This window comes from Rhipicephalus sanguineus, chromosome 7, assembly GCF_013339695.2.
Source record: "Rhipicephalus sanguineus isolate Rsan-2018 chromosome 7, BIME_Rsan_1.4, whole genome shotgun sequence".
In the NCBI taxonomy this organism is placed as follows: Eukaryota; Metazoa; Arthropoda; class Arachnida; order Ixodida; family Ixodidae; genus Rhipicephalus; species Rhipicephalus sanguineus.
The window spans coordinates 164,614,635-164,627,999 of record NC_051182.1 but is presented as its reverse complement, the minus strand read 5'-3'; the positions used below and the strand labels follow the sequence as shown (position 1 = coordinate 164,627,999).

Genomic DNA, 13,365 nt, shown 5'->3' with positions numbered 1-13,365 from the left:
TATGGGTTCTTCGCCGAAATGTTCGGCTAAGATGGCGCGAAGCAAACGCACAGAACTGGACGGATAAGATTGTTTTGGTGAACCGGCCTGACGCTAGTAAAACCGAAGCTTTCCCCGAAGATTGCAATAATAAAAAAAAATATATATATATCGAGTTCTCTCTACTGCCCGGCCATAAGGCTGCAGTATATGTAAATAAATGAAAATAAAAAGCGACTGACGGCGCCGAAAAAGCGATGGATGCTCAGCATAAGCTGTGACGTCATGTGGTTTTGACGGTGAAGAATACGGCAATCCGCATCGTAAAGAGGGAACTCTTTATTGAGAGAACTTGCGCCCAGCAAAACAACGAACATTCGCGGTACAAACTCAGCACAGTCGTCGGTCGTCGAAAATCTGATCTATGGCGAAACGCGTTGTCCTTTATGCGTGCGTTTCTCGTACAGCTGCCTTTTTTTTTTTTTTTGAAAACCTGAACGCGCGAGCGTCGACCGCTGTGCCGATAAGCGCCGCATGACGGAGCGCAGCGGCGAAATCAACGAGAATACGCGCATGCGCGCAGTGATTAGCCCGGTGCAGCTTTCGTCTGTCAGGCTGTTATGCGAAACGGACGCAACCCCACGTGCTTTATTGTGCTTACTTTTTTTTTATTAAATGTGTTTAAGGAGAGGTTGGTGTCTATACATGGCTCCGGCTACTCCTCTTCCCTTACGTATTAATTAGCGTCACGAGCTTATAAATAAAAGTAGACTCACTCACGGCAATGCCCTTTTAAAAGGAACGTTCAAACGTCATGCATAATGTGCACGTGATGACAACAATGTTCACACACAAGACACACAAGAATCGTTCGCACTTTGCCGAAGAGTTCAACTCATAGTCCTTTGTTGAGTGCGATCACATCCCACAAAAGTCACTGGGCATTGGCCACACTTCTTCTTCTTTCTTTTTTTTTTTTGCTTGCAGTGGCAGATATATTTTTTGCTTCAGGAAAGTGTTGCGTGAAACACAGGTAAAAGAAAGAACGCTGAGACGCAAGTAGTATAATCAGCGGGTGTATGCCACATCCCATTCATCTAAAGCGCGACCACTGGACCTTTTCCTTGTAACTTGATGGCGGTTTTCAAGAAAGAAAAAAAAAGGATTACGATAACGGTGCTCACAAGAAGTGGCGGTGGTGTCCAATTTCTGGAACAGCCTAGCAGAAGGCAGCTTCACAGGACTGCTCAAGGCGCGCATGCGCGTATTCTCGTTAATTTCGCCGCTATGCTCCGTTATACGGCGCTCATCGACTCGGCGTTCGACGCTCGCGCGTTCAGGTGAAAAAAATGAGCGGCTGTACATACGTACACATTCCGGCGTAATCATCGGTGCTCGAGTCAGTTCTGCAAATGGAGAACTGATCGCACTGCGTGCGTCGAGAGTGCAGTGTGATTAGAAGCTTCGATAACAATCCAGAAGGCTCCCATGCATGAAGGCACGCCTTGCTTCGAGAGATAGCTTCGTAACATCTCACCAATCTGACAGTCAGTAAAAGTGGCTTCACGAAAAAAAAAAGACAACAATAATAAGACTAAGCGCATACATATACGAATGCATTATCGCATATAATAAAAACAGTCGACAAACCTGCACGAACGACTCCAAAGCGCAGGCGGGAACCGACGAAGGGAACACAGTATGCTATTAGAGGTTGTCTGAGAAGGAAGTGGGAGCCTCGGACAGGCCGGACGATGTTTCCACAGGTGGACCTAACTTCATCAAAGGCATCATCCTTGGCCTGTTAGTTTCGAAAGGATTGCTCAATGACATCACGTCACGTGGTTTCGCCGTCAGTTTTAAAAGGATAACTCAATGACATTACGTCACGTGGTGTCGCTGTCGGTACTTGTCATCATATGACAAGTACCACGCGACGTGACGTCCATGACTAACGCTACTGGGATAATGAGGCGCCTTCGACGAAGTTAGGTCCACCTATGGAAGCATAGGCCGGTCTGTCTGAGGCTCTTACTTCCTCTTAGTTCCTGTTCAGACAACCGCTATGGGACTACATGAACGACTGTAGTATTGAGAGGTGCCACCCTGTGCTGTGAACAGGATTGTGTGCATGTGATCTTTTATTTAAATCTCTCTATTTCCTTCTTTCCAGTCCCTTCCTGAATGTAGGGTAGAAAACAAGACCAGCACTCTGCCACACCTTTCCTGTCTCTACTTAGAACAACCTCCGCACAGAATCCTAGTACAACTGATTGAATTATTAACGCGAAAGCGTTAAAGAGCTCGTTTAGCAGGAATTCTGGTGTCGGCGTCGGTGGTTGTGAGCGAAAAATCAGCGTTGTCCACGACCGAAAAATCGAGAAAATTAAGATGCAAATAAAATAAATAATAACAATCTGCGGTTCGAGTGAGAATCGAACCCAGACCTTCTGCGTGGCAACCAAGTGCTCTACCACCGAGCCACGCCATCGCTTGAAACAGCTTCGAAAAAAAAAAACACTGTATGAATGTCTTGAAGTGGGAGGAGTCTCCTTAACGCCTGTAATATTGCGTGGCAGAAGCGTAGAATCGCGCTAGACGTCAAAACATGTGAATTGCGTAACGAGTGGGCGTTTTAAAGGTCCACCCATTACAAAGCGCTCAGACATATTTAATCATCCCCATCAGCAAAAGCATCAACAAAGTGAGCAGCTTCGTAGGTATCGCGTGTTGCCTTACGGACGCATAGTGGGCCCTTCGCTGATTCGCAAAAGGAAGAATTATGGTGTAGTGGGCACTGCGCAACTATGCTTGCAGTAGGCATTCTAGAATAGTTTGAAACGGCCAATGTTACGCGCGCAGTCGTTCGTTTCCTTGCGGCACGGTTGAGGCATGCACCGAGAACCGAAGACAGGCTAGCAGAAGGGTGTTCTGAGGGGCCAGTTGGTGCATGATGCAGCAGTTGAGAAGGCGATGCTCACGGGGCCCGATTACGCTATCGCGTTCTACTCTTGAAGGCGAAGCTCAAACGTCCTCCACAGGGGTGTAGCCAGAAATTTTTTTCGGGGGGGGGGGGGGTTCAACCATACTTTATATATGTTCGTGCGTGTGTTTGTATGTGTGCGTGTATATATACGCAAGCAAAACTGAAAATTTTCGGGGGGGGTTGGACCCCCCCCCCCCCCTTGGCTACGCCCCTGGTCCTCCAAATGTTTGACTGACTGACTGACTGACTGACTGACTGACTGACTGACTGACTGACTGACTGACTGACTGACTGACTGACTGACTGACTAATTGATTGATTGATTGATCTGTCAGTTGATGGATCTGTCAAATGATGGAATCGTCTGAATAATTAATTAATTACCTGTATTTTTTGTTGAGCTGCATTTAGCAGTACGCCGCAGCGTATCTCTGCGAAACATGTCTTACGAGCTATAGGTGCCGTGTCCACTCGGTCACCACGGCAGATAATTCAGTACTGGTAATAAAGAGTTTGCCCAACGGCTAATAGCGGAGAGCAGCGAATGATAAACAAACAAGGGCAGGCGGTTTTCGTGAGGCGGCTGACCCTGAAGTCCATGCCGACGGTGGAGATGTAGGCCCCGCTGAGGAAGGAGCCGTCCTTGTAGCGGATCAGCAGGCACGTCTTGCCCACGCCGGAGTCGCCCACCAGCATCACCTGGGTGGGACATTCATCGCTGTGTGCTTAGAGTGAACTGCTCCAGAGCACAAGCACGCGAGCAGTACAACATCGTGCAGTAACAAAAGAAGTCCCAACACACCGTCGACGTACAATCGAGAAATTGCGTACGCGTGGGCGCAAATATAGCGAGGCGCGAACGGGACAGGGCAGCCAAAGGCAAAGAGCGTTGTAGCCTCTTTGCGTTTGCCTGTCCTGTCTCGTTTTCCTTTTAATCTTATATGCGCTGTAGATGCACACGATTACGTTCGCGCAAAGGTGCTCCAGACTTCGTATTCGATAATGTGTAGCCCGATAGACGTGGTTAATATAATGCAACAGTCAGCGTCCTAACCAGAGAGAGCGTCAGAGGGTTTTGGCATTCTTGGGAATTATCATGGAGGCTATATAATGTTTAACACGACTTACATACACACCAATGTACGTATAGGTAAAAACACGCACGCTTATATTATCCGTCAGCATTGTACAAAATTCATGAGCAGAAATAAGCGGGAATTTCAAGACGGCCCACGGTAAGACCCCCCACTATAAGACTCATCTCGAAGATAATTCCGTGTTACGGCCCTGCCCACAGGTCACGTTCTTTTCGATAAAGATCTCCTAACGCAGCGCTCGAGTTTTTCTCCCCTTTATTTGCGTGCGTCTTCTTTAGCGATGATGTACATGGACACCTGATGGGCTGGACGCATACCCTCCGGGATCGGCACGCCCGATTGAGCGACGGCGCGCCGCCGGAGCTGATCGCAGAGGCCACGGGCTGGAGCACAAGTGCACGTTGCTTTCGCTGATCAGTTCGCTACAGAGCTGGCCCGCCAGCCGACGTGCCCCAGCAGCGTCTAGGTATAAATTATCTTCGCACTCATTGCTCGCACCAAAGGACGCAATGCTTGATGAGAATATAACGAGGAGGCGACGGTAGTGATGGTGATGGTTATGAACAGGAGGAGGAGTGTCTCTTTTCGGTCCGCTTTCACTTCCTCTGTCGGAACGCACCACCTCACATACATACACCTTCGGGCGCCGTCATCTAACGCAGCGCAGGCACGCACTACATCGCCGTGACGCTCACCTCGCACAAAAACTGCGCTGTCTGGCGGGGCGCTGCAATTTAATGCCCATCATCCGGGCTGCTGGCTACCCTCAACGTAAACCGAAGCTAGACATCATACCCGAAGTATAACTTTAATGGGACGAAAGGCGGAGAGGTTAACCATGGTTAACTAACAGTCCGCTTGGCTACAAGTTGCTCGAGCCCGTCATACTTCCAGTAGAGCTAATAGTCAAGAACACGTAATTGTGGGCTTTTACACAATTAAACCAGTCTCCATACAAGCGTTGTTGAATTCACAACTCTCTCTCGTGAAAGTCAAGCCTAGCGCGCCCCCCGACGTCAGCACCACACGCGCCCTCCGAGCACGCGTGAATGCCCGTGTTCGCCTGCACACACTGGCACAAGCACGCGCGCTGCCAGCATTGCGACCGAGGCGAGGCGGCGCATTCCACGTTGGGGGCCTAATTAGCTCACCAGAGCCGCCAATGGGCAAAGCCGCATGCCAGCCACGACCTCCCCGTTCGCCAGCTCCACAATAACACTCCTCCAACTGTTACTTTCCGCTTCGCTGTACGCGAACACGCGCAGCAGCGCTCTTATACAGGGCGACAACAATGCAAAGCTCCGCGTTACAGACGAAGCTGGCCTATAAGTATTCCGCCATTTTTTTTTCGCTTTTTTCGCTTCGCCTTTCCTTCGCATCTTATTTATCAGCGAACTCTCAGCGACACACAGTCACAAGTTATCTACTAAGGCAGTGCAAACGTATCTGACGGCTTTATTTTCCAGTCTGTTCACATTCTTTGTGCATCACCCCGGGCGTTTACACAGAATAAAGCACGCGCGGAGGACGGTAAAACGCGCATGCGCGCTTAAAGCAACACGAGCGTTAAAACATCCTAAACTATTTCCTAAAGTGTTTATTTCTACGGACGAACTTAGTTTTCGGCACCCGGTAGGTATACTTGAGGCGACGTCATGATACAAACGCTCGCTCCGTTGGCGCGATCGCTTTGCCCGCGAGACGTGAGCGCAGCAAAAAGAAACCCACGCTGCACTCTATAGTTTGCTTTCTCGTGGGCAGCGGCATTATGCGTTATCATTGTATGCGACGCAAGCACATTTTTATTTGAGTCATATGACGCCACAACAAAGTCAGTGACGCCAGGGTGGCATGCAGACATGAACTTTATGTCAAATTGAGATACCTCATAAACTGAATGTCTGCGAAACATCATACTCGCTAAGTGTGATTCTGTTAAAAGCGATGAACGGGCGTATCTACAAGTTCGAAAATATATGTGAATCACTACTCTCAACTGACCCATCAAAAAATAAACACCCGTAAAATTGGTTCACTTCGTGTCACGTAGGAGGTTACCACAGAGTGGCAGCCTATGACGCGGGCGCGTCGAATGAGTGACCGTGTGACGTGTGAGCTACCAACTACGCCCGTCGCACTTCCGACATAAGTGACAACGTGTCGTACGTACGCCGCCGGAAAGATCGCCTCCCTCCTACAGAGCAGCGCACGACGACGCCCTCTCGTAATCAATCAGCCAACCAATAAATCCATCAGTGGTGTCGCGTATCTGGCGCCACTGCTCGGCTGAACTGAGGCAAGCAGCGTGACATTCGAGACGCGCTCTATGTGACAATCTCGTTTCCCCAGTTATCCTTATGTGCTTAAATGCCCAAAAACCACGTTTTTCTTCTCGTTTTTTTTTTCTGCTTTAGAAACTGCTCGAACAACGGTGCCGCAGGCTTGACGGTGCACACCTCGGTATCCAGGCCGCCCTCAGACTTCATTCCAAGTGGACATATCTTGCGAACTCACCGGCTGCAATTCTTCACTTGCAATATGTGTCGTAAAGTATAGCTATATAGAAACTTAACTAGGGATTATTAGTTAATCAAATAATATCACAAGGGAGGAGAAAGAACACGCGCTTTGTCCGCCTCGGTGGTAAACTAGTTTCGGTGCTCGGCTGCTGCCCCGAAGGTCGCGGGTTCGATCCCAGCCGCGGCGGTCGCATTTCGATGGTGGCGAAATGCTAGAAGCCGACTGTGCGATGTCGGTGCGCGTTGGTCGAAATTTCCGGTGCGCTACACTTCTGCGCGCCTCATAACCATACCGTGCTTTTGGCACGTAAAACCACAGATATTACGATTAGGAAGAGCGTCTCAATAGTGGTCATTAATACTTCAATGCCAGTCAATGCTGTTCATATTATTAGGACGAGTGTTTCAATACTGGTCAATGTCGTAGACTGCGTACGCTGACAGCTTAGAAGACAGCATCGAGCCCCAATCGTCCGAATAATGGAACGCGTCTGAATGACGTCTATGCGACGTGACGCCGCCTCGCGTCGACAAGAGTGAGCTAAGGAAAACAAAGAGAACATTTGTTTCTTTAGCTTCTTTCGACTTTGAATCTATGAAAAACCGAACGTAGCTTACATTAAGCGCATGAGAAAGCACCGAGTTGTCGGCAGACGACCATACCGGCGAGATCCAAGCATTCCGCTCAGCCGTCATCTTGCACCGAAAGCAAAGTAGCCTGCATCGTATTTGTCTTTACTGCTGTCCTCGCGAATCAGTCTACTTTGCAGGCTACGTGAGAAACGGACCGAGAAAGTGAAACAACGAATCGGTTTAAATTGATAAATTACTCTGAAAACTCTTATGTCGTTAATTTCAACATCATAGCTTTATTAATAGAGGAGACGATCAAGGACAAAGTCTCATTTTTAAATTTCGCGCCGAAATCTCCGCGCGTGACTTCACGGATTTCTTTTTTTTTTGTATTTTGGCGACATTGGTCCAACGAAATTTCCTAAAACTTGGTATGTTAAGTCTCTGGCCCCCTCAGAGGAAAGTGCATCTCATTTTGACGGATTAAGAACGACGTAGGTACCAGTAGACGCAATCTATGACGTCAGGGCGCTTGGTGTGGGAACTTCAATGTGGCGTCGCCACCCGCATTTCCTTTTTGCGTGTTTTCTCGCTTACCGAGCGTGCTCTCGTGGTAAGCGTGGTGATTTTGGCATCGTGAAAGAGTAATGTACTAATACGATCAAAGTCGGTTTCCTCTATGTAGTGTCCCTTTAAGATGGCCGTCCTATTTTATGCCGTCCGGAGTACTGAAACACAGCCCAGGAAGTAGCTCGTGCTAGACAGCAGCAGTAAAAGAGGTTCTCAAAGAGAGATTCGCTTTGATGTCTGTAGGTCAGGTAACTGCGACGTGCAGGTGTGCGGAGCTAACGCTACGAGCGGTCGGCGCAGCTGCTGTGGCGTGAGAATGCGAGCAGACAAGCGCGTGCGGGACGCCGATAAAGCGCAGCTGGTCGCCAGTGTGTGTTTCGAGCGGGACATGTCGCTAAACACCGTGTTCTGATCCTCGGCTCGGATTTAAGCGTGCGCCTACATGCGTTGGCCCTCTTTCGCCGAAATCTACGGCCTATAGAAGAGCAAGCACGGTGTGGCTCGACCTGCAGGCGCGCGATTAGGCTTCTGCACGCGTACACGAAGCTCCGTACGCAAAGCAGGTAGCGCTACGAAGACAGTGCTTCTCTCACTGCTAGATCTCGCGACCAAAAGCATAGCGCGTCAACTTAAGGGTAGACGTGGGTCTTAAAAAATTGTTGTTTCAGTAGTTGGATAAACTGAATGAAATTTAATATATTTATCAGTTTATTCTGCATATTCTACATTTCTAAGCAAATTTTTAATAGCAGCATTAGAACAACAGATATGCGATTTCTAACATTTCTGAAACTTATTTATCATATTTCTTACGGGGTTTTTTGGCAACTTCACTTGCCAAGCACAAAGACAAAGTATGTGGTAAGATTGTCAGAAAGCTGGTCTAGCTGGTGATGCTATTTATTTTCATATAATGTTGTTCACACAACTATAATTCTCGATAACCATAAATAGCACGCAGGAAAATCTTTTCACTCATGTTTGTACCTGCTTATTTTGCATTACGAGGTCGTTGAAAACAATCAAGTTAACATCACCGCCTAGACTGGCTTCCTGGCAATCTTGCCACATACTTTGTGTTCGGCAAGTGAAGGTGCCAAAAAGCCCTGTAAGAAATATGCTAATAGAAATTGCATATATTTTGTTCTAATGCAGGTATTAAAAATCTACTGAAAGATTTGGAATGCGCAGAAAAAATTTAATGGGTGTATTAAATTTCATTCAGTTCACCCAACTATTAAAAAATTTCTAAGGCCCACGTGTCCCCTAAAAAAAAAAGAAAGGAAAAGATATGTGGGGACTTCATGAAGAAAACAATGTGAGCCGTGTGTGACAAAAACATTACGCACATTACTTTGACTACTCCCGTTCAAGCTGAATCCGTGCTCATGCTTTTCAGCTAACGTCACACCTGAAAGTTATCTCATTATCGCTTACAGTCCCGCCACGGTGGTCTAGTGGTTATGGCGATCGACTGCTGACCCGAAGGTCACGGGATCGAATCCCGGCCGCGGCGGCTGCATTTTCGATGGAGGAGAAAATGTTTGAGGCCCGTATACTTAGATTTAGGTACACGTTAGAGAATCCCAGGTGGTCTAAATTTCTGGAGCCCTCCACTACGGCGTCCCTGATAATCATATCATGGTTATGGGTCCTAGGCATTATTATCGCTTACATTATCACGACCAATTTTTGCAGTTGCGTATGTTACTGGGCCTTTCCCGATGTGAGGAAACAACGTTGCGTTATCTACGCCCAGATGTTGCATTCACCAGACGTTTTTGATTTGGAATGGCCGGTAGCGCCGAGTGCTAAGTTTGCTGTTTTGGGAAGACTATAAAGCAAGTCCTGTGATTCTCCCTTTATGAAAAATAAAAGACTTTGCTTCAGAAGGACAGTTTGTTGGCCTACCATTGTTACCAATAAATATAGCGCGAAAAATCAACACACACAGAAGAACAGACGTTCTCGTCTGTTTTCTCCTTCTGCGTGTGTTAATTTTTCGCGCTGTTTTTATCGGTAACGAGAGACTCTGCCACCGCACAGCACAACATCCTAAGACACGTTCTCGCACATCGTAGCTACGAACAGGTCACAGGCGCGGTAGCCCTGAAGCCAACCGGACTGATCGATCGTTTATGAAGTATAGAGCACCGAACTTTCATTAAGCCGGTGACGCCAGCATTTAGCTACACAGCTTCGATCACAATCTACAGCTCCGTGTTTCGTCAGGAATATCTCGAGCAGAGGAGACGCTTTTGTGCCACCTGTGGCTTGGCGTGGCCCTCACGAATGCCTACTCATTTCGGATTGGAATGGCCAACAAGTGAAGAAAAGATCGTCCATCTCCTGCGTGTCCCCGTTTCAGTGCGCCAACACAAGAACTTGCCAATACGTTATACAGACTGGACAGTCACCCTTTGTCGGAAGAAAGGGTCCTGGGACACTGGCCGAGTCCGTCCTGAGCACAGAAGGCGTTGAAAGCGTTGTCGCGTTTTTTTAAGGAAAGCCGGCCTTAGAGACAAACTTTAAACAGTGCCGCAGTCTAGTTCATTTTTCTTTTTTTTTCGCTTATGGGCCTTTCCCTTTTTTTGTCGCGTTCATTCCCCCTTTCCCTCTTTTTTCCATCGCAGTGTAGCCAGCCTCCCTGTATTTCCGCCCGTTTCTTCCTTGCTTCCTCCCAGCACTTAGCGTTTTCTTCTCTCGAAATATCTTCTCCCCTTTCCCAGTGCAGCGTTGTTAACTGGGCTAAGAAATAAGGAAAGAAACTCCCAGTCTTTCAAATAGCAAGCGTGTGTTTCCCCGCGTCAGCAGTCACTTTAACGCCTATAAGCAGAAATTAGAAATAGTAGCTTGGTTACCTCGAAGCACTACACTTCTTCCTGCATGCACTTATGGTCTGATGAGATGCGGTGCACCTTTCCTCCAGTCTGCTGCCCAGCAAGGGACTATCAAAAGCCTTAATGACTTCGGTGTACGCGAAGCACACGTATTAAGTACCCATTAGTACTGCTAAACTACGAGGTACTTTTTAAAAAAAATGGTAAGACGAAAAGAATCCAAACTACCCGAAGCCAGCAAGCAAGAGGGCAACATCCGTGGTCATCAGCGGCCTTTTTTCTCGATAAATGCGTGCATCACCGCGAAAAGTTGGAAACCGAAGATATCGTAAGAACATGAGAACCCGGCGTGCTTCGAGACTAAAGTGTTGCACTGCTATAAGCGTGTGGACGCGGGTTCGATTCCCGACCACGGCAGACACATTCTGATGAGGGAGAAATGCAAAAACACCCGTGTACTTAGATTTAGGTGCACGTTAAAGCACCTCATGTAGATAAAATTATCTCGGAATACCCCACTTCCAGCTCTTACCGCATGCCTCGTTATTATATGGTGATTTCGGCACCCAAAGTACTACAATTTAATTTTAGAACAACACGACAATGTTTTCACGCGATAGAAACTCGTGACCGGTTCAGAACAGTTGTCGGGCAAGCTGGTGCGACTTGGGAAAACAGACACAGTAACGCTGTGTGTGTGTGTGTGTGTGTGTGTGTGTGTGTGTGTGTGTGTGTGTGTGTGTGTGTGTGTGTGTGTGTGTGTGTGTGTGTGTGTGTGTGTGTGTGTGTGTGTGTGTGTGTGTGTGTGTGTGTGTGTGTGTGTGTGTGTGTGTGTGTGTGTGTGTGTGTGTGTGTGTGTGTGTGTGTGTTTTTCTTGCGAGTGATCTTGAGTAGTGAAGCTTGCTGGGCAAGTCAGAGATTAATGACGGTGAAAACAGCACGAACGTAACAGCATGGGACAAGAAAGGAACACGATACGCGTCGTCCTGTGTTCCTTATTTGTTCCGTGCTATTACGTTCACGCTGCTTTCACCGCATTTCTAGCCCCCTATAGTCGGCTACAACCTAAGAATGAATACAAGCTCCGCCCCCTGAACTGCGGCGCGCCTGCCACTCATCTGTGCAATATAGCCCTGCTAGGTGGTTTTCATTCTAACCATAAGTACTTATTCCCTGCTAGTGCAAATACTACGCACATTCTGATTTAAAAGTTCGTCGAAGCTGCTTAAGTTATTACGTTTGGCTAAGCAGTGATGTCGTAATCTTTGCTGAAGTTTGCCAGGAAGTTCAACTTTTCGACCGAGAACCAGCAACACGAACATGTGTCTAAATGAGAAGGTCTCCTACCTGACAGACGCGAAAGGTGCTTGACGTCATTGAAACCAGCAAATAAAAATGAATGGGGTATCTACGCAAATTCTCTCTAGTTGGGACGGCTGTGTGCGGAGACTAATCTTCGGTTTTAACCGACCATAAATCAGGTTTTCGTGAGCGGTTAGCGATCCAACGTCGGCTGACGTCATAGTCTGCAATATGCTGAAACGTGGCTGCACAGTGATGGTGACTTGGTGACCCCGCACTTGCAACTTCCCGCACGCTGCACCGTTCAAGTGAAGCGGTGAAAAGCCCTCGCGTCCGTCACTCCGGACATCCCCGTTTGAGAGCATGCAAATGAGAGCGGGATTAGCATCGAGCCCCGTGCTGCCCCAGGGCAGGACAGGGTCGTGCGTCACGAAACGACCAATCGATGCCCGCGCGTACGTATGCCGTGGACGGGAAGCTCTTGCAAATCACCAGTCTATATACCTGATGTCATTCGAGACGAGCTCGAGGAAGGATACTGTATATACCGTCGCTGAGATTTAAAAAAAAAAGATATTTACTGGGACATATTAGCATTATAAAAGAGGACACCCTTCTTGTTTTCTTTCTATGCCGCCACAATCCCCCGTGTCCGCTGCTAAGCAAACGAACAGGCATATTACGTCTCGCCATGCACACTCCGCGATACTGACGGTAACATTACAAAGCTGCATCCACAAAGGTGACCGTACCTTTATAGTGATAAACGGTTATACACTCACATCCTCCTATGACAATTTTAGTACATACCAAATTAAGAAGAAGAGCACGAGAAGACGTAAGTGGCTAGGTATAGACAGAAATGGTCACAGTGCCTTTGGTTGGCCAAGAAATGCTTCGCACCTGAATCTTACCGCTGCCGGTTATTAGTCGAACGCACACGTTACAGATTGCGCGCACTCTGTTTCACCAAACAGGAACGTACAAAAGCGATTACTAAACTTTAACACGAGGTTATAAAAATTTGTACGTTTGGAAGCACAGTTAGAACCTAGAATACCAAAGCAACGAAGAAAGAAAATAGAGCAGTGGTGTTCTGACAAAACTGATTTTGGAAACGAAAGGACGCATGCATCGGTGGCATAACTAAGAGCTCACCTAAGTTCATAACACGTTCAGAGGTCGCTCATTTGTTGTTTTTCGTCTATTCAGCCTGTTATATATATATCATGCTCAAGTGCGGTGCGCTGGAAGGATAATTTCCTGCGGTGTATATACAGAGCATACATGTGCAGCGCCTCGCTACAAATTACATTTAGACCGCCATAGTGTGTCTCCGTGTTGTTTTCGCACTCTCGGTGTTCGCAATGCGATACCAACCAGAGCAGATGCCTGTGAGCCATCAGACTCGATGTTTAATTCGGCCTAACTTCTTGCTCGCCCACATTTAATGCTTTTCCAAGAAAGAGCGCAAATTCGTAGCTCAGCATTCAGCATTT

The 13,365-nt window shown here is 47.6% G+C and overlaps 1 protein-coding gene across 2 annotated transcripts in view; it reads right to left on the bottom strand.

Annotated features, from left to right (window-relative positions):
* The window catches only part of LOC119400460 (ras-related protein Rab-37), a 115,705-nt gene that overhangs the window by 61,548 nt on the left and 40,792 nt on the right, over positions 1 to 13,365 (bottom strand). The window contains exon 2 of one of the 2 annotated variants that reach the window (XM_037667506.2): positions 3,554 to 3,664. The exons of the other annotated variant lie outside the window; for it this stretch is intronic. Coding sequence (XP_037523434.1) covers positions 3,554 to 3,664 — 111 coding nt within the window. The remainder of the gene's footprint in view (positions 1 to 3,553; positions 3,665 to 13,365) is intronic. 2 annotated transcript variants of the gene reach the window in all.